The sequence below is a fragment of the Chinchilla lanigera genome, unplaced genomic scaffold, assembly GCF_000276665.1.
Source record: "Chinchilla lanigera isolate Chin_1 unplaced genomic scaffold, ChiLan1.0 scaffold00029, whole genome shotgun sequence".
In the NCBI taxonomy this organism is placed as follows: domain Eukaryota; kingdom Metazoa; phylum Chordata; class Mammalia; order Rodentia; family Chinchillidae; genus Chinchilla; species Chinchilla lanigera.
In genome coordinates this window covers 11,405,807-11,427,310 of record NW_004955430.1, presented here as the reverse complement: position 1 = coordinate 11,427,310, position 21,504 = coordinate 11,405,807, and the positions used below count along the sequence as shown (strand labels likewise).

Sequence of the window (21,504 nt, the reverse complement as noted above, 5' to 3'; positions counted from 1 at the left end):
CAAACGGCACTTTGTATTTTATGTTGATCTTCTACCAATGCTGCTCACTGATAGAAGATCTTCACTGCATTCTGCACTATGCACACTTTTCTATGAAATATATTTTCCTCATTATGAATAAAATCTAAAACAATGTGGAGATAAATGATTAGATTTTTTTTAAAAGAATTAAGGTGAAGTAAAATGGTGCAAGCCTATAATCCCACGTACTTGGGAGGTTGAAACAGGATGACAAGTTAAAATCTGAGATAGAATTTAGTGAAACCCTGTCTCAAACTCAATGAATTAAAAGGATCAAAGGTGTAGCTGAACAGTAAAATGCCCCTGAGTTTGAGCACCAGTGCCACAAAAACAAAAAACAAACCAAAAAAACCCTGCACAGTTTCTCTTAAATGAAGTACACTGCATAAGTTTTGCAGGGAATTTATTTAATTGACACAAACTTTATTAATACCCCTTCCATGAACTCCCATGATACAACAAAGGGTCAAGTCATCCCAGATGCTCATTTAAAATTTTCTGGTGCTGGAAATCTATACTGCTTCACTTACACAGCAAATATTTTAATAATTTTCAAGTACTTATCCTGAGGTTTTAAAAATACCACGTTAAAGTGTCTTTTCTGAAAGATATGCCATTAATTGGCGAATCTGAAGGTGTTTTCTCCATTAAATAGAGGTAAAAAGAGAAAGAAGGAAATATAGGTCTATTTAACGATCTTTTCATTACCAAGCCGACTGGCAGTATTCCCTTGTCTCTCTAAAAATGCGGCATACTTTTGCGGCACAAATGCAAAGCAGCAATAGAAAGGTTCTCCTGAGTGTTCAGTATCTTTTAGAAATACTACTTAACTTTAAATGAAATAATAATCCTTTAAGGAACAAAGTTATCAAAACTAAAAAAAATTTAAGAATTTACTAACAGATATTTCCAAATTTTTAATTATTTTACAAAATATAATTAAGTCCTTCCTATTTATTAAAATTTACGAGATGATCTTTATAATGCACACATTTCTTCAGCAAAGATGAAACTATTATGAAACACATTTTCTGTATTTCTTTCCATGTAAGGATGAAACTCATTTTAAGGTGGAGTTTGGAATTATTACAACTGTCACTGGTTGCCCAGTGTTCAAACATGAGCGTTTCACTCCCAGGTGTGTAACTGGTGCGATCTTGCACATGCAGGCAGCCCTGCAGGTGCAACCGCTTGCCCTCTGCGCTTTCCTATTCACCGCAGGGAAAAAGGAAGCACTGCCCTGAGTGAGTTCGGAAGGAAACAACAACAGCAGCGGTGGCCCCTTTCTTTCCTTCTCCGTAGGCGGCAGCTGCGTGCCCTCCAGAATGGAGTTACCCCTCTAGCCCGCATGTCTGCACTAGTGCAACCGTGCTGTAAAGTGGAGCTCACCAAGAGGAGGTGCAGTTGCTTCTGAAGACACGCCACTTTTGATTTTGTTAATGTTTGAATTAAAGGTGATATTTTGGCCCCCATCTGCTACTCTTTTTCCTTTCTCAGTTGATTTAGAAGCTGAGCGGTGGGAAAGGAGCGTTGTCAGGCTGTTGTCTCAGACCTCAAATCAAAGGCTCACTTTCCTTGTTTAGCCCTCAGCCAGCCAAGATGGTGATTCGTTTCCACCAACAGACAGGAGGAACAAGACTATCAAATTCTCTGTGTGTCCGTGTGTCTGTGTGTGCGCGCGCGCATGCGCACACGCATGCACATGCGCACAGATGTGTGTGCACTTGTAAGGTTTGAATCCAGGGGACTTTACACTGAACTGTAGACCTGGCCATTTTTAATTTTTTTTTTTTTTTTTTTTTTTTAATTTTAAAACAGGATCTTGCTAAATTGCTGAATTGCCCAGGCTGGGTTTGAACTTCAACCCTCTTGCCTCAGCCTCCCAGAGTGCTGGGATTCTGGGTGTGTGCCAATATTTTGAAACCATTAGGTGTAGCCCTCATATTCAAACCAAAAACACCACCATTTTATATTTTGTATGTAATATACATTTGTATACATATATATAATTTCACTAAAAGAATACTTACCTTTTGTTTTCCTATATTCCAAAGAAAACAGTAAAAACAAAAAGTAGTAAACACAGCAATTTCCCATTTATCTCTGTGGAACTTACACCAGACAGGTGTTCATACTTGCTGTAGTGTCCAAGTAACTTTAGTGTAAGTCTGCTCTGCCCTCGTGTACCTAAAGGATGTCACAGCTTCATGCAAATGCACAGAAAAACACCCATGGACGTACAAAGGGACACTACACCATGCTAATTCTTCACTAAGGCCGTCCTTTTAAGAGACACAATATATTTAAAATATACATTTTTTTTTAAGAGAAGAGTTAGTTCCTTCCTGAAAAGCCACACTTTTGAAAATATGAAGTAGCTGATTCAAGTAAGGAACTTATTACATAGAAAATCCATACAACAAAAATCACTTTTTCTCAGGTTACGAGACTATCTAATCCCATTTCTATCTATCTATCTATCTATCTATCTATCTATTTATTTATTTGGTACCGGGAATCGACCTACTTCTTTTTAAAACAAGTAAAAACAGCATTTTTTTCAGGCTTGATTTTGTTGACCTATGTGAAATACAAGAAACTGTTTAATAAGCCACAAACAAAAGCTAAAAAATGAACCACATAAACTTATAGAATGAATCCTTTTAAAAGATTTGCAAAGCTTGTTTGTGTCTGAAACTATTATACTGTCATATGCAGTAAGGTACAAGATCCACGTTTGTTTGCAACATGCCTTTCTGAAAACCTCTAGAGTTATTAATGTGGAACATAAAATAAAATTTTGCACTTGTATGTTTTGAGGTATAGCACTTTAAAGAAAATTGAGATATGTATTTTAATCCAGTCATCTTGGCTTCACTTATCCTGTCAATTCATTTTTTACCTAATAAAATGAGGCAGGTTAAGGTTTTATATTACAATGAATTGTTCCCTCATTCTCATCACAATTATGTAGGAATATGAACTTCTGGTTTCTGTCAAATGAATCTTTATAACAAAGGCGAGAATGTAAATGGATGTGAGCCTCTGTGATTTTGGATTGCACACAAAATATTGACTGCTAACGGATATGAATATTTATCAGCTGGTGTTATTAAAAAGGCAAATTTTTCCTCCTCAAGTTTTTGAATAAACAATTTCAAAATGTTACGCCATCTGTCAGTGTTTTCTGAAAACAGTACAAACCTTCTTTTTTATCTTCTGGAGTAATCTTCACTTTTGTATCTGTTATATCTTTGAACGAGGCCAGAAAAAGTACCACATCTCCTTTCTCATTCTTTATAGGGACGATATCCAATAGACACCAAAATGGAGACCCTGCAACAATAACAAGAGGACAAAGAGCCATTGCTTCCCATCTGTTCTCTAAAATGTCCAATCATTAATAAAAATAAAGCCCTTGCTGTTTTCTTCTGCCCCACCATTCCCCCACCTTGAAAATGTCAGTTTTCAGCCTCCATAAATATACATCTCTTCATACTAGAGTGAAATGCTTTCTTGAAAATAATGCAGTATTTTGAACAAAAATGCTTGTCTGTGGTGAGACATTTCTGCAGACATCATGGAAATAATATTTTTTCTTTGAGCTTGCTGAAGCTGAAGCATCCACTTCACAAGAGCTTGCCCCGTCTTCCCCCAGCACATAGTCGTTCTCAAGGACTTTATTTAGTATGAGTTTGCTCTACGTTTATTTAGTTAATTTAAAAAAACAGTGATTACCCACTAGAGCAGCCAAAATAAGATGATGGAAAGTATCAAGTTTGAGAGAAATCTTTTAGACTGTTGTACATCTTGGGCTGGTTTCAAACTAATACATGTACTTAAACAACTGCTTGGCAGTATGCAGTTTTATTCTTACAATACAGCAATGGACATCAGTGCAAATGGGTGATTTATGATTATTCACAACCAAAAAGAGGAATACCATGAACATAATTTCAATCAAAAGCAGCCAAACACAAATGAGTAGAATGAAATATAAATTCATTTACATTAAATACAAAGGCAAAATTAATCTATGGTGTTAAAAGTAAATTTAGGCATGACTATTGAGGATAGTGACAGAAAAACACACAGAGCAGGGATTTCTGAGATGCTAGTTAAATTTTATTTCATGAACTTCGTGCTGTTTACATAAAGTAGATTCAGTTTTTAAAAACATGGATTTTTCAATATATTATGTTTAAATAATATATTTGCAAAATAATTACAATCAATTCCACTTTTTGAGCAAAATAACTATGAAAACAATAAGACTTTAATTCAAAAATCAAGTATTCAAAGGGTCTTGCTTAAGGCTTATATTCTTATATATTTTTATAGACTTTAAAATATGATTTTAAAAGTATATAAAATTTCCTACACAATATTTCCTATTAAAAAGGAGTCTGAATAGAAACATTTATAAATGATAGAAAAGTTGCTGTTTAATTAAAAATAAAACTCATTAATCTAGTCACATATATTTTTCATTTTTATGATGGGAAAAAACAATTCAATACTGTACATTTTCATTTACATAAGAGTTAATTTCAAGTCAGAGTATAAAATTTAAAAAAGACATAGAATTGACTTGTTTTGTATATACTGTATTAAATGTCACAACTTCCAACCCAGCTGATATATCCATCCTCCCTTACAATCTATATTTTTTCTTCAGTGAAAGACCACATGAAGCAGTTGATTTCTATTTAGAGGCCATTCTACTTAAAAGTTATATTTTATCCTAGCTGGTAGTATAGCTTTTGAAAAGTGTGAATGACTTCACATTGCAATAAAGTGTCCAATGTGCTGCTACCATAAAATACACATGGAAATTATGAAACGTGATAAATTATGCATGGAGTATGATAAAGAATGCCTGCTCCTCCCAACACTTTCATAGTCATGCGTTCCTGCTTGCTGTTTTGATTTACACCTGTGCTTTTGCGCTTCATTCATCTGGCCCAAGATCCATGCCAGAAAACCCTTATTTCGACACTCTATCACTAGGATCCAGGAAAGCAGGGATCTAACCATTGCCCCAACACTAATTAGCTATTTGAGTATGGGTCAGTCCAGTAAGCTTTCTGGAGTTTGGTTCTCTGCACTGTAACATCCTCATATCCATATTTAGTAGTGGAGATAGTATCCCCTCAAATGCTGTGATAATAAATTAATTCCAGTATTTGTGACTAATAGAGAAACCTCCTATGAGCGTAGAGGGCGAACGAGCCATAGCTCTGACAGATGCTGTTCTCCCCATCATCCCAAAATGGTTTTTAGTTCAAGTATTATCTATGGTATCATTTCAACTTGGGGGCCTTTTTCACTGTTCTTGCAACTGAGGAAGAATCCAAGAGCCATCAGGTCAAGCGAACAATCAGATCCTAGAAAAAGGAACAGCGAGGACTCAGCGAATGATGACTGACAGTTGGGTCACATTTAAAAGTCTCTCCCCATCAGTTCCTTTGCAAAAATATAACAGAGTAATAGCAGGCAATTAATTTTTCTGAAAGTCTCTTTTATCTCTGCTCTCAGACGAGCATCATTATTGTCTCCACAGAGCCTCTACCCGGCAGCACCGATGTACTTTGGAAAGAAGAAACAGCACAAAATGAGGTGAAAGCCGAGGAAACAGCTGCCAACGTGGCAATATTCTCTAATCAGCTCTTCACGGAGAGACATCGTCTCACGTTATGTTCCAGGAGAGTTAAAAGTTTCTGTGAATTTTGCCTACTGAATTCTGAGATGCAATGTTTCACATTTTATACATTCAGTAAGACTTTATTCATATGGGTCTCTCTAAGTTCAACTTTTATAATGATTTGACATGAACTAGGATGGTGTCTACATTTCCAGTGTGTATATGACAAAATATTCTTAGGAAAGCAATATAAAGGACAAATAAATCTATTTCCTTCCTTCTTTCCTTCTCCTTTCCTTCCATCCCTCCTTTCTTTCCTTCCTTCACTCCCTCTCGTTTCTTTCCTCTCTCCTTCCCTTCCTTCCTTCCATCTTTTTTCCGCTCCTTCCATTTTCCCTCTCGTTTCTTTCCTCTCTCCTTCCCTTCCTTCCTTCCATCTTTTTTCCGCTCCTTCCATTTTTCTTTCCTTCCTTTTCTCACTCAGCTGCTGCTTCAGATTTATCGACAACAACTTCCCTACAAATTCAGCTTTGGAAACCCCCAAACTTAGAGAGCAAAGCATACTTAGCAAAGCAAATGCGAAGTGTTTCTTCTTCCAAAAAGAGACGATAGATTCCAAGAGGTTCTGGTCAGATCTAACACAAGACCCTTCACTTTTAGCTAGTTCATTTGTGTTTTTCTTTTATGCTTTCCCAAATCTCTCCACCAGACCTTCATGCTGGCTCTCTGACAATGTCTCCAACCTTTCATGACTGCAATAATTTAAGGCTGCTCACGATGGTCTGACTTTTCTTGTACTGTCTATGGGCATGATGATGATCAACTTCTTTCAGTCAGAAGCAATTCAGGCCCAGTCTAATAAAGTTCTTGCAGGGGTAGAGGGGGAGTTACCGAGTCTCTCAGCTTTGACTTCAGAGATGTGAATGATTCCTAAGAGCAGGGTGAGAGGGCAGCAATCTTGTATGTTTTTAACTCCTTCTGTATATAGCAGCAGTAATTATTATGTGAGGTGCAGAGTGGAAAAGCAAATGAGGCTCTGCCAGATTTAAGTTAATAATGCCTTTAATTTCCATGGATAAGTACCCTTGGTGGGGGAAAAGACAGGGCTTATACTTTAGATGGTAAAGTTTACTTTGGGAATCAAATAAATAGACTATCCCACATCTCTTTTTTGGCACTTCCTTTCCCCCATTAGGAAAACCAGAGGCAAAAGAATTTGATTTGTTAATATTTGGAATTGCAAAAGGACCCGTATGCTTTACATAGACCACCCACCACCACGGAAATTATATTTGGCAGAAAACGGAAACTGTGACAATGCTTCTGGTATGAATCCGTGATTCAATACAGAAAAGTACAGATAAAAAGAAAGTTGAGCCGTGAGTGGTTCCACTCTCTTCAGTAATTGTGCCGTCATGATAGGAAATAGTTTTGTTGCTCAAGGTAATACAATGGCTCAAAGTGGGATATGAACACTTAGCATGTCCCCACACTTTTCTGTATTAAGCAGGAGCTGGAAAGGAATTTCAATGACAAGTACATGTAACCTTTATTTTATGAAATTATGTCAATAATAAATACAATATCCTGTTTGTTGCGTGACTAAGCATTCTCAGGTGCTTCTCATGTGTCACATGAAGTCTGCTCTCAGGACTCATTAAAACCATTATCTCTGTGCTACTTATGTTATAGTGAGAGGCGATCGATTTTATAAATCAGTCCAAGGGATACATATACTAGGGGAGCAGTGGAAAAATACCTGCAAATGAATCAACCAGACTGCTTCCAATGGGAGCGTAGGGACAGGCACTGGCATCTGTAGCAGGAAAGGTGGGATGGTGACGGAAGTCCTAACAGAATCTATCCCTTGTGCACCCACCTTGTTCCACCCTTCGTCACCTCTCACTTGCTCTTTGGAAGTATTCCCTCTGGATCTCTGTGTTTTATTTTTCCAATGACCTTTGAAAATATAGGGCCCTGATTAAAAATAGTCAGTGGTTTGTCACAGCTTGTGCAAATCATTAGCGTAGCATTCCAGCATCTCATCAATATGCCAGGTCTATTTTCAAGGGACTACAAAGGAGAACAAGAGTGGGATAGTCAGGGGCTGGGGATTTAGCTCAGTGGCACAGCGCCTGCCTGGCAAGCGCGAGGTCGTGAGTTCGATATTCCTGGTACCGGAAAAAAAACAAAACCAAAAAAAAAGTGGGACAGGCAGTGTGAAGAGATGAACTAATGGAAGTGCTACTTTAAAATGGAGGGCATGGTTACCTTAATTACCCAGAGCTACATGGGAAATCAACCTCTCTAGCACCCTCGCTACCTCTTCCTGGTGTCTGACAAGTAATGTTTCCTTAGGAAAATAACGTGAAGGTTTTGCCTTTCTACAATGAGCACCTCTCCAAAGCACCAGCTATCTCTAGCGCAACCTACACAGGTCATAAGACTTTGGGAGCCCTTGCTTGACCCCGTTCCCCAGGCTGTTTCTCTTCATAGTCTCCTAGGATGCTTCACAATGGCGATGTGTAGACCATGGCAGGTCTACGCGGGACATGCAGGAACATTCCAGAATAAATCCCTTCTCAGACTGGAAATAACAAAGGCAGCATACTGCATGAAATGTCTGAGTCAAGGCTGTCTTTTTCCAATGATCCTTGAGGAAAAGAAGGTCATATGTGACTGATCACTGTTAGTGAGCAGAAAAATTTCGAATCCTACAGATTTGTTTTCATGATTGCTCCTGACGAGCTACTTCTCTCTGAGAACACAATACTGATAGAAACTCATTCCCTCGATACCTGACTTTAAGAAAACAACTCAGATTTCCTCAAACTTTCTTGGCTCACTGAGAAAGAACTTCATTTGAATAAGAGTTTGAGGATTAAGTTAACCCCTTTTTAATTGCATTGGCTTTAATTGAAGGAATCTATGTTTCTGTTTTCAGGGCAATGGGAACACTTGTACCACTAAACAAATATAAAGCTCACATGAGCTCACTGTGGCAAAGATAGGCTGGGGTCCTGGGAGCACCTAGCTTAGAGCCCAAAATAAAATATTTGGAGATTATCTTGCAAGCAATTGGACATAAAGTTACTCATCCATTCCATACATATTTGCTGAGGTCCTCCTGAAAGGTACTGTTTAGGCTGTTTGTCTACACCAGTAAGCAAAACAGAACAGATCTCTGTCTTAGGCCCTCAAGTATATTTTTAGTTTGGAGAGAAAAACAATAAACTATAAACATAATATACAAGTAACTGATGTACTCATTAGAAGGTTTTAAGTACTATAGTAAAAGACTAGAGCAGGGTAAGGACAGAAGTATGGGAGAATATGACAAAAGAGGAGGCAGGACTGCACAATAATTCTTAAGGAACTGCTCACCACGTGCCATTTAGCATTGCTTTTGACTACTAAAGAAGTGGTGTATTATTCCAGGTCCTCCCAGAAACAAGCCACGAGAAAACCATGACGTTGGTTTGAGGTCGAGAGAAAGACAGAAGGAAAACAAATCAGGTGAAAGTGTCTCAGGTTGCGACACAATTCTAAGAAGACCTGCAAGACCTTAGGGAGTCATCTGGCAGAGGAACAGGACAGTCACAGGAAACACTGCCTCATTCGTTCATGCCTGAGAGAAACTCAGGGAGAGTGTAGCCTTTGTGCCAGCACAGTGATGCGTTTCAGAGGACAGCAGGGGCTGGGGATTTAGCTCAGCAGCAAAAGCGCCTGCCTGGCAAGCGCAAGGTCGTGAGTTCGGTTCTCGGTACCGGAGAAAAACCAAAAAACCAAAAAACCAAAAAACCAAAACAAAACAGAGGACAGCAGTTAGCGCTGTCAGCCAATACTGTCTCTTATCAGAGGTCTGAGAGACACAGTCTCATGGCTGCCTCCGTTACATAGCTGACATCTCATATTTTTATCGGAATGGTATCCCTGCCCCTTTCTCTTGTGTTGCATCTCCAGTTCCACTAGGACCCGAACCTCCTCTCCGCATGCAGGCTCCCCACTGCCATCTGCCCCTCATCAGTTCAGCATGGAACAGTAGGTCTATCTTCTTGCCAGTATCAACAGTGAAGGTATTAAGTTCATTCAACAGTGACGGTCAGAAAAAATTTTATCCCTGCTACCAAACCTCACAGAACGCACTGCTTCCTGCCATGATCATTATTTTTTTCAGTTCCATAAATTATACATTATCAGTAATTTTTTTTTGCTTGACATGATCAGAATCAAATTATGTTCTTTGTGAAGAGCCCTTATTAAATTATACATGTAGGAAAGCAGAGTCAAGATATACTGGGAAGAATATAGAGCTTCCAAAGTCCTATACTCTGTATTTACTCACTGACTATCCTGACGAGTATTTGTACACCTCACTGTACCATATTTGTATATTGGATATAAAGCTACTTTTCATGACTCAGAGCTTCTAAAGGACTGGGATTAAGGGCTTTGAAGTATGTTGTAGACTGTATTTTTTCATTTATTTGTTTGTTCGTTTGGTTGGCTTTTTGAGACAGGATCTCACTGTGTAGTGCAGGTTGGCCTTGAATTCACTAGCTAGCCCATGTTGGCCTCAAGCTCAGAGTGATCCTCCTGCCTCAGCCTCTGAGAGCTGGGAATACAGGGATGCACCACCATGCCCAGTCATTTTGCACATTTTAAGTAGTTTAGTTATACTATAATGCTTTGATCCTTTAGCCATAAAAGCAGTCAAGCACAGGGGCTGGGGATTTAGCTCAGCGGCACAGTGCCTGCCTGGCAAGCGCAAGGTCATGAGTTCGATTCCCAGTACTGGAAAAAAAAAAAAAAAAAAACCAAAAAAAAACAGTCAAGCACAACTATTATTCAGTATTAATATTTTCTAAAGTCAGTGGTGACATAGGGAGGGTACTTGTTGTAATACTCTGTTATACTCTGGAATATTTGTCTATAATACTGTCTTTTGTATATTAATGAAATATTTCCCAATTTTTTAAGTGAAGGGGAAACATACCATTACATACTTTGGAAAACAAAGATGTCACCATTGCCTTGAACACATTAATATTAATTTGAAAATACAAAATCACTTCAGATTTCTGGAATTAAAAAAGATCTTAGAAATGATAAGAAGCAACTCTTTGTAGTAAAGAAGAAAATCTTGAGTTCAGAGTGGTAAGGCAAATTGCCTATGGTCAAGATGGTAATTGTTGGAAGAGTTGGAGCTAGGCCTCAAATCACACAGCTGTCACTACCATGAACATTCTGCTAACACAGTGTATGTCTTCATATGTTAAAACAACTGAAGGAAAAGTTATCAGAGAAATTAACGATCTAATTATAGAATGTTGAGTAGAAAAATTATACTTGCACATATTATTGATTAAAAAAAAGCTAGGAGATATAAATTCAGCCTCAATCAATTCCTTTTTCAAGAAATTAAGTTCAAAATTAGAATTTGTCCTTACAAGGTTGGGCAAGCAAGGTAAAAGGGCCTGGATAATATGTCCTGCGTGAGAAAGCAGAAATGTTGAAGTGAGATTGGAAATAGATGAAAAAGAATTGAAAAGAAATAGCTAAGACTCTTCTGCCAATTCTCCAGGGTATAAACATACGATTACAGTTTTAGGTGACAATTTAGCACTTTCCAAGAATATGCAGACAACAAACAGACTGAACATTTCTTCCATTGTGCAAACTCGACTTGCAGCGCAGACTCGTGAATACTGCGCCAGATTGCCTGGAGTCACAACTTGGCAGGCATGTGAGGCAAAACACTTAGACGTCTTCCACAACTCACTGCTTCTCTCCCAAAATAGAGTGGTCACCTCACCAGCACGGAAGCCAAACCCCATAGCAGTTTCATACATAGACAGCTCAGGTAAGGCATAATCTCTGACACGCTTAACTCTGTATTCCTTATCAGACACCTGCCCAAGAAGACATCGTTTTATGAAAAACATGTGTGCCTAGAATATTTTCTTACCATGACCCATAGGATTACAAGCATTCTCCTCCAACAGAAAAAAGGCACACTTTTAGTCTAATATGTACAATTAGTACATAAAAATTAAAAACTCTCCTATGCTATGAGGGCTCCATGTTGATAATGAACCTAACCAATTTGGTTATTTGCCTTCAGAGATTAGCAAATTCACTCTGTAAAAGACCAGAAGGTAAAGATTTTTGCCTTTGCAGTTCAAATGGTCTCTGTCTCAAGTACCCAACTTGGCTTTTGTAGTGCTAACAGTAATAGATAATATGTATGCTAATGAGCATGGCGATGTTCCAGTGGATCTGCATTTATAAAAACAGGCATTCTGCCAGGTACAGGCCATAATGTGCCAACTCCTGATAAGAAGCCTACACATTTGTGTACAGTAGGAGTTAATTCTAGATTCTTGAGAGTTTTAACCAAATTCCATTACCAAAGTATTTGAGAAGCACTATTTGTTAGTGTATGAACCAGAGTGTCTTTCTTTAGATAAAATACCAGTAGCTTGTAAAAGATTTTCCAATCAGAAAACCCTATTTTCCTAATAAAGACTAATTATTTCCCTTCCCATTGGATAATAAGGCAATACTTAATTATTCTTCACCTGAAAAATAGGCATGGCTGTCAAAGACCTACAGGGACTCTGAAAGGGTTTGTTTTTGTTTTTGTTTTGGTCTTTAATTTCCAAATCCATGAACAGAAGCTACTCTGGGAATTATGGCATTGAGTAGGAGCTTTGTGAGTTGCATCAGAAAGCAAAATGCATGCAACTCCGGAGTCCACAAGAGTGAAATGGAGATTGTGGTTAGTTTGTATACTGTCAGGCCAAAGCAGTTAGAAGCTAAAAAGTGTATGAAACCTCCACTCTGGCAATCTCTATTATGCACAGAGAACAGCTATTTTCTAAATCACTGTAGACCATACATACAATGAAACAACCTTAGGTAGTCAGAGACTGTTTTAAATATCAAAGCACACCCTGAGTTTTTACACTTTCCTATTTAGTACTTACTGTCTTTTCTTAGCATTGTTAACAAGATTTCTTTTGCTGTTTCAGCTCATGGGTATTTCTGAAACAGAGTACTTCTTTTCAAATAGCAGAACACCATGTTTCAAAAGATGTTAGCGAAGCCCAAACTGAAGAATTCTGAGAAACAAAGCTTTTTAAAATAATAACTCCCCTTGTCACGGGTTTTCCAGTGATAGCTTGGTTGTGCTGCCAGTTAATAGAGATATTCCAAGTCATAAGATTCTTTTCATCCAAAGTCATTTTTTAATAAGGATGCCTCTTACATCCTATAGACGGAGCTCTGGAACTTAGTACATGTGAAACAAACAAACACAGATATGAAAAACCAAGAATGCTGCTGTGGTCATCCCTCTCTCCTCATGGAAAACACAGACACCCGTCTAACAAAGTCAAAGCCAGATGTGTCGGTTTCTGTTGCAGATGCATATTTTAGGGTCTTTCTTGACACTTCAGTCTTTTTCACTCTCTCCCACAAATAAGATCACTAGATCCCGTCTACTCCAGTAGCTAAACCTCTGAAATTGTCTATGAATACATTTCCTCATCAGTGTTCAATGCCACATCCTAGAGAAAGCCAGAGCTTCTCAAGCTTTGGAGTGCATCAGAATGGCTGAGAAGGGAGCACAGATTGCTAGGACCTGACCTCAGATTTGAGTTGGAAGGTCGAGACAGGGCCTGATATGTCGCATTTCTCACAAATTCTACTTATGCTGGATCTTCAGATCATACTCTGAGTAGCATGTTCATTGCTTATGTAGATTACTTGCCTCACATGGTAGGAAAAATGATCTTTGTAAAATAAAGCATTTATTCTATAACTTCCTTGCTTAAAGTGCTTCAGTTCACTTAATTAATTCTCACTTGCTGGAGCATTGTTTAAAAAATCCTATGCACGTTGCTCTGTTGATTTTCCCATTTGATGCCTGCCTACCTATCTTAATGTTATACCAGTCTTCTTTGCATTTCTCAAATGAGACCTAGTCTGCGAGGACCTTTGCACACATCTCTCCCATTGTCTAGAAAGCTTTCACTCCCTCCTCCATGTACGTGATGTCTACTCATCCTTCTAAAGTGAATCCAGCTACCATTTTGATAGGAGTTATGGCAGAGCTGGCTGGAGAAATGGGTGGGACCTGCCAATGTCAAAGTCCCAGGGCCCTGCCAGATGATTCTCAGGACTCCTTCTGTAGAACTTCTCACAGGTTCCCACCGGTATGGACTGGATAAAGGAGATCAGAGCCTGGAGGAGCCCACTACGGTGACGCCTCAAGGTAGCCCACCATCTGGGGCTGGGGATTTAGCTCAGCGGCACAGCGCCTGCCTGGCAAGTGCAAGGTCGTGAGTTCAGTTCCTGGTATCGGGGAAAAAAAAAACAAAAAACAAAACAAAACAAAAAAAGCAACAAAAAAAAAGGTAGCCCACCATCTGCTAGACACAGGGTGAGGCTTTCTTTCTGCCTTTACGTTTTCATTTGTTCTTCCCTTACCCCTTCACCGCTCACCTTTGAAATAAACTTTTGGTACCATTTTTGGCTTATCTCACCCAGTTCTTTGTTACAGACAAGAAGAACCGGAAATACTTTTGTTTGGTGAGCCATTTTTAAAAGAACTATCAATTCCTTTAATGAAACCTTTTGCATCCCATATTTGATCATGTACCCCTGATGTTCCCTTCCATAGCATCCTTGCAACTTTCCTGCAAACTGTTCAACAGGCTTGCGCGATCACATTATCAGTCCTCTCTCAGCAGGCTATAACGTGCAGGAGGGTAAGGACTACGTCTTTGTTTTCTTCTCCTATGCAAACCGGAGAGTCTGGCCCAAACCTTGGAGCAGGTTTAAAATCTGCAGTCAAAGAATAAAATTAATTATTGCGGGAAGAATTTAAACTTTGAAATAATAATGCTGTCTGTTACAAGAGTGATAGCGAATGTTACTGAGCGTGCATCTTGTCAGATTGTGTTCAAAGATGTGTGAGCAATATTTCATATAAGCCTTCCAAGCAGATGCTACTACTGTTATTGATATCTTATAGAAGACAAAAACGAGACACATGAAGTTAGTTAAATCGCCCAAAAGCACATACTTCATTAAGTGATAGAAACTTTTTTGTCTGCTAAATATTAATCTAGGCTGAGAATCATAACAATTTTTGTACTTTTTTTAATGTAACTGTTATGGTTTGTGTCTGTGTGTCCCCCCAAAGCCTCATGCGGTCATGGGGCAGGCCTTTAGAGTTTGATTGATTATGGGTGTGAGACCTACACCCGCCCTGGGGTGGGTAGTTTGCATATGTAAGGGAGAGGAAGAGGCTGCTTGCAGCCATTCCTCCCTTTTGTGTTTGTTACTTTTGCTGTGTTCTGCTGCCATGAGCTGTAGCCCTCTGCCATGTGCTACTCTGCCTTTTAACCTGCCAAGTGTGGACTGAAACCTCCACAAACTGTAAGTGAAATAAACCTTTCCTTCCTTAATTTTAGGTGTCAGGTATTTTGTCCCAGCAACAACAGGAAAGTAACCAAGACAGTAACTACAGCTTATTTCCTTCACTTATTCTCGTACTAGCTTTAAGAGGTGAATATCTCTGTTTGCCTTTTAAATGAAAGATTGTTAGAGGGTTCACTGGTGAAAATCACACACAGCACATTAGCGACTACACAAGGACTTGAACTCATTTCTTCACACACAAAGATCAAATTTTTTTCCATTCTGGCACACTGGGAATTGACAATAGGTATACCTGATATGATAAAGCAATTTTTACTGTATTTTTGTTCTCAAATATGCATCTGAAAGTGTGAATTCATTTGAACATCCTGCCAAGTTGCTAAAAGCAAACAATTGAACTTGTTCTTATGAAGCTCTCAGCCTTGAGAGATATTCGGCTGCCAGAGCTTCTAGATAGACCAAGATACTTCTTCCTTTCACATTCAGAGTGGTAGCATGCATTGTCTATCATCCCCCACAAGAGGCACAGGAATCCCAGCGTGGTGCTCAGGTGGCTGACACTGTCTGAGTCCTCTGGTGGCTGTCTCTCCAGCTACTTTCACCTGGCTCTCTCCTGCCACTGTGCTCGAGGGAGACATTTGCCTCTCTTGGCTGCCCTCCTTGTTTACCTCCTTTGTGCCTACATGGGCCCAGCCTCCCAGAGGCGGCTGTGACAGACAGGGCCAGGGCAGAAAAGAGGAACAACAGTGAACAGCCCTTCAAGATCTCAATCTCACGTTCCTGAATTAAGAAGCCTCACAATACTCCGGCCATTTCCCATGGAAACAGATGTTGACTTATCAACCCATCACAGACCTCCAAAAGGTTGCTCTCATCTGTGTTAAGACTGAGAATTGCAGGGTGTTCCTTTAGTAGAAAAGAAGAAAATATCCAAGCAATGGAGCCCATGTCCCAAAATAGAAAAAGGGGAAGATGGGGTCAGAGGTCTGAGGAAATCTAAAGGAAAGGTAACCAGGAAGTTGGTCAGGTTGAATTGAGTCTTAACAGCTTAATCAGCTTAATGTGAGGGTGAGGGTCAAGGTGGAAAGTCATATTCCTTTTAGAGAGGGCTCAAGCACAAAGGCATAGGCAAATTAAAACTTGAAACATTAAAAATTTACAGGGTCAGGGATATAGCTCAGTGGCACAAGCTCCTGCCTGGCAAGCCTAAGGTCCTGAGTTAGATTTCCAGTGCCAAGAAAATGATAAAATAATTAGTGATACTGAAGAATAGGGTATGCTAAAGTGAAAACAAGGGATGGAGAAGACAAAGGATGAGTTTTAAAAGATTCTAAACTGAGAGTAAGCTTATGAATGTTTTTCTAGTAAGGAGAAAATGTCAGGGGAGGAAATAATATTCATCAAATGATTATTATGTTCAGGACCAGCAGCATGGGCATGGAGCCTGTGCAGTCACCGAGGTTACCCATGGTCAGAAGGACCCAGGCATCCACTTACTGTTCTATTATTGCTGCCTTAAAATACGTAAAATACATAAAATACATCTTTTAACAGAGGGGTCTGTATTTAAATTTTGCAATAGGCCCTGCAAATAATGTGACTGGCCTTGATAAAGTGTGCTGAACCACGGTTCCCTCATTTTGTTGTTCATCAGGTATCTACGAGGATACTACTAAATCTCTATTTTTGAGAAGATAAAGTGGGGCACAAATAAGCAAAACTGCTTAACTAAGGAATATACTTTCTGAATGGTAGCAAGTTGAGATTCTACCTCAAACTCTCCTGGGATAGCTACTGTTCTCCTGGCATGGCCTTGCAGAGCAAGTGCTCAGTTTGAGCAAAGTAAATGTAGCGAGAAGATCTTTGCCCACACTTGATCCTCCAAGTTCAGTATCATTTCTCCTCACCAATGAACAGCTCTTGTTTCAAAGTGAACATCATCAGTTCCACAGATTCTCCAACATTGTTTGTGGCTATACTTCCTGTCTGGCTCATAAGGATGGAATAATGAATAGACACAAAAGAAAGAATAACTTGAGTTCTTTGTAGCTTGCTTGTTATTCCCTCCAGCCTTCAGGGATATGTATAACAACCCGCAAGCTCATCCACCCACTTTCACGGGCTGGTAGGGGAGCCACGGGTGTGCCATCATGTCAGCATGACTTAATGTTTAAGACTGCAAGGGAGGGCTGGGGATTTAGCTCAGCAGCACAGCGCCTGCGTGGCAAGCCTGAGGTCGTGAGTTCGATTCCCGATATTGGAAAGAAAATAAACAAAAAAAACGACTGCAAGGGGCCAGGAGTCAGTCTGCCGGGACTGAGGTCCCAGCCATTCCCTTAACTTCCATGTGAATCAATATCTTTAACTGTGAAATGGGACATTAGTCATATCTGCCTCAGAGATTTGATGAAAGACTAATTAAAGTAACAACAGAGCACAGAGCTTGACCTACAATAAATGCTTAGTAAATATTGGCTATTATTGTATGAGGTTGTCTGTGCTGAGTCAGGAAGGAAGTAAGGCTGACTTTAAAGAAGTAACAATGTAGAGGATCTAATAATAGTGACCATGACCACCGAAGCTCAGCAGGACAGGCTAAGCAGTTCCTGCTGAAGGCTTTGCAGCCTTATCTACATGAATGTCTCTTTCTTTCTGATCATGTTGGCTGCAGAGCCTGGGTCAGCACAGAACACTTTGATAACATAACTGATGTAAAAGCTCTGCTCATTAATTAAACAGTGCAACCTTAACCATGGGCACAGAACAAGAGCAGATTCTGTTTGACTGGCTTGCTCTGATATCCGAGAAGTGGACCAGGAACGCTGCCTGCTCCCTAGTATAAAGCTTGAACACAGGCACACAGAAAGAGAAATTGGCAGGCGGGCTCTTCATACAGCCTGCATGTAGAACCTTGAGTGCTTTTTCTTTCGGAGCCCTTTGTCTACTTGCTACAATGACTTTAAAATTCCTGCCGCATTTGCATTTCTTAGATTGACCTCCTGACTGTAAAGGAAGAAACTATAAAAACACTGAGCTCTTATCAAGACTGAAAAAGTACTGAAAAATCTTCACTCAGAATATCAAGAACAATACCTTTTTCTAACTAAGAGCAAGTAAGGCTTTAGGGGAATCGGGCTGGGAGAAAGAAACTCAGTGGTAACAAAAATCAGTCCTGTGATATCAATACACTGAGTTGTAGGAAGCATGGTACCTAACTGATGGCCCTGCAGACTTTATGAAAAGTGCAGATTTTACAAGCATCAATGTTAAATGCAAAAGAAAAAGTTAAAAGCATTCTTGCCTCTTGCCACATACACATGAATGCACGCGTATACATACACACATACACAGAATCAGCAGATGTGCAACTTCATATCTAGGTGTGGGGATTGTAACATATTCTACACATCACTGGGATGCTGAAACAGGAGGATCATTAAGTTTGAGCCTAATATGGGTCACTTAATGACTTCAGAGAGACTCTGCCTCAAAAAAAATACAAATAGAGATGCTGGGAAAGTAGTTCAATGTAAAGGTCTTGGGTTCAGTCTCAGATTCCCCCCCCACACACACACACACATGCAAGAAAAAAAGATGTAAGAGATAGATCTCCTTCTCATGAATCTGAGTGGGCTTGTGGCTGCTCCAACCAATATAGTATGGCAGAAGTTATACTACAGTCTACCTACACTAGGTCACAAGAAATCTTGCAGCTTCTAGTTCATGGCTCATTGACTACCCAGATTTCCATGCTAAAGAGGCCTTATCTAGGCATTTTAATTGACTGTCCTTAGTGACCACAGGGATTTCAGCCTCTTCAAATCAGTGCAGCGCTCGTCTGAATACATCAGCCAACCAACCCTTACTAATGGGAAATAATAATCATCTACACCCAAGGCTGGTCTAAATTCCTGAATGGTAGAATTGTAAGCTAAAGCATCAGCTATTTTAAGCAACTGGACTGTAAGGTAGTTTGCTACACTGCAGCAGATAACGGCAATGCTATATAAACTGTCCTGTGACTCCTTAACTCTACCAGGTTGTTATACCCTCTGCACAGAGAAAAGTTTCCAGAGTCTTACTTCCACAGCTTCTGGAGAAATCAAGTCCTCTTTGGAGTCTTCACAAATATTTCTAAAATTTAGCAGAAATTTCTCCACAAAATATTGCTCTTGGCTTCCAACGGTGCAAGAACCAAAGTTCTATATTGCCTTCCAAGCTTGCTTAGGTGCACCTAGTGGCTGCCAATGTCACTGTCCCCGCAAGGAGAACATCCATGGTGCTGTGGACTTTGATAGCCTTAACAGCCCAAGAATATCTTCATGAAAAATATTACGCACAACTATTGTACTGCTTTCTGCTAGCCTGTATTCCGATGTAAAGGCTAGGTGGGAAAATGATCTTACTTTTATTCAGAAGAGTTTTTTTATTCTCCTGTTACCACTCAACTATAGGATAAAATATGTTTTATTTTCTGTAATCTCAAGCCCACCTTCCCCAACTCTCGTTAGAACAGATTCCTGGCTGCCTTGCTGCATTGTTTTCTAAATGTGGTGAAATTCTACAGCAACTACAAGTGAAGTCCATGCTGGGAACTCTCATTTCCACATACAGGGGTCATCAAGACACTGCAATTCCCATGGAAAAGTCCATTCTTGCCATTAATTTATTGTATAAATGGCATGACACCCTTTGCTCTGAAATTTGGATCTTATATGAAATGATCTTTGGCAATTTTATCAGCCCACAATTTAACAGTCAAATTCACACATTTAAAATGTTAATTTTGAAAATAATTGGACATTCTACAACACTAGGGCTTTTCTCTTCTCCTGTATTGAGATCAAATTCTAAAATACCTACAGGGCATAATCAAACATTCTAAAAATATGCTGGAGATTCATATTGGATAATTAAGAATAAAAGAACTAAGAACATCTTACACACAAACTTAGGGTAAAAAGGGAAGTAATGGAGTTGAAGGACCTATACACTTATGAACTTATTTGGTTGTTTGCTTGTTTGTTTGTTTCATTTTTTTTTGAGACAGGGTCTTACTATATACTCCAGGCTGGCCTTGAACTCACAAGGATCCTCCTCCCTCAATCTCCATAGTTCTGGGACTACAGGTGTGCATCACCATGTCCCATTATACTTAAGAAAAACTTATAAAAATCCTGGTAAAACAAATCAAAGAGGACACACAAAAGAATGGGAAGAAAGTCCATGCTCGTGGATAAAAAAGTTCATTATGCTAAGTGCCCATACTACCAAATGCAATATATAAACTCAGTGCAATTTCTATCACAGTTCCAGTGGTATTTCACACAGAGATAGAAAAAAATACTGAAAACCTTATTTTTAAAAAAGCTCACAAAACAACCCAAATAGTCAACATAATTATAAAGGAAAAATAAGCAACAGAGTTTGAGGCATCACACTTTCCGATTTAAACTGTTTTAAAACTATAATCATCAAAATAATATGGTACTGTCATTAAAACAGACACACAGACCAAGGAACCAGAATAGTCAAGAGAATAACACAAACATAAGTGGTTAATTAAGTTTCAGCAATGACACCAAGAAGACACAATGAGAAAGGATAGTCTCTTTAATGAATGGTGCTGAAAAAACTATATTAACACATGTAAGAGAATAAGTTGGATTCTGTACAGAACAAATCAATTCAAAATGAGTGAAAAACATAAATTTTTATTAAAAAAATTTAAAATTCCTAGTAGAAATCATAAGGCAAAATTTCCTGACTTTGCACTTGGAAATGATCACAAGAGAAGCTCAAGCTACAGTAGAAATTAATAAACAGGACTACATCAAACTAACATGGTCTGCACAGCCAAAAAAAGAAAAAAAATCAACAAAATGAATAGGCAATCTATAGACTGGGAGAAATCTTTGCAAATCATACACCAGCTAAAAGGTTATTGTAAACAATTTATAAATAACTCATATAACTCAATATCAAGAAAATATAAAATTCAATTAAAAGTTGGCAATGGACTTGCACAGATCTTTCTCCAAAGATGAGATAAAACAGCCCACAGGTAAATGAAAAGAGAATCAACATCACTAACCATTGGGAAATGCAAATCTAAACAACCCTAAGATACCACCTTACACTTAGCTGTTATCAAAAAGATACAAGATGACAAGTATAAAAAGGGTGTGGTTGATGACAGAACACTTGTACACTCTTGGTGGAAATATGGATTCATGCCACCATCATAGAAAACAGCATGACAATTCTTAAAGAAATTAAAACTTTGGTTGACCAGTATTGCATGTCTATATCTGTTTTCATGAGAAGCCACTTTGAAGATATCAATATATAATACAACCACCATTGTTAATTCCCTACCACTTTGTTTG

At 38.9% G+C, this 21,504-nt stretch overlaps 1 protein-coding gene across 1 annotated transcript in view; it reads right to left on the bottom strand.

Moving 5' to 3' along the window:
- Positions 1 to 21,504, bottom strand: part of Kcnh8 (potassium channel, voltage gated eag related subfamily H, member 8) — a 355,986-nt gene that overhangs the window by 227,525 nt on the left and 106,957 nt on the right. Inside the window, exon 3 of the mRNA XM_005387459.2 lies at positions 3,226 to 3,357. Coding sequence (XP_005387516.1) covers positions 3,226 to 3,357 — 132 coding nt within the window. The remainder of the gene's footprint in view (positions 1 to 3,225; positions 3,358 to 21,504) is intronic.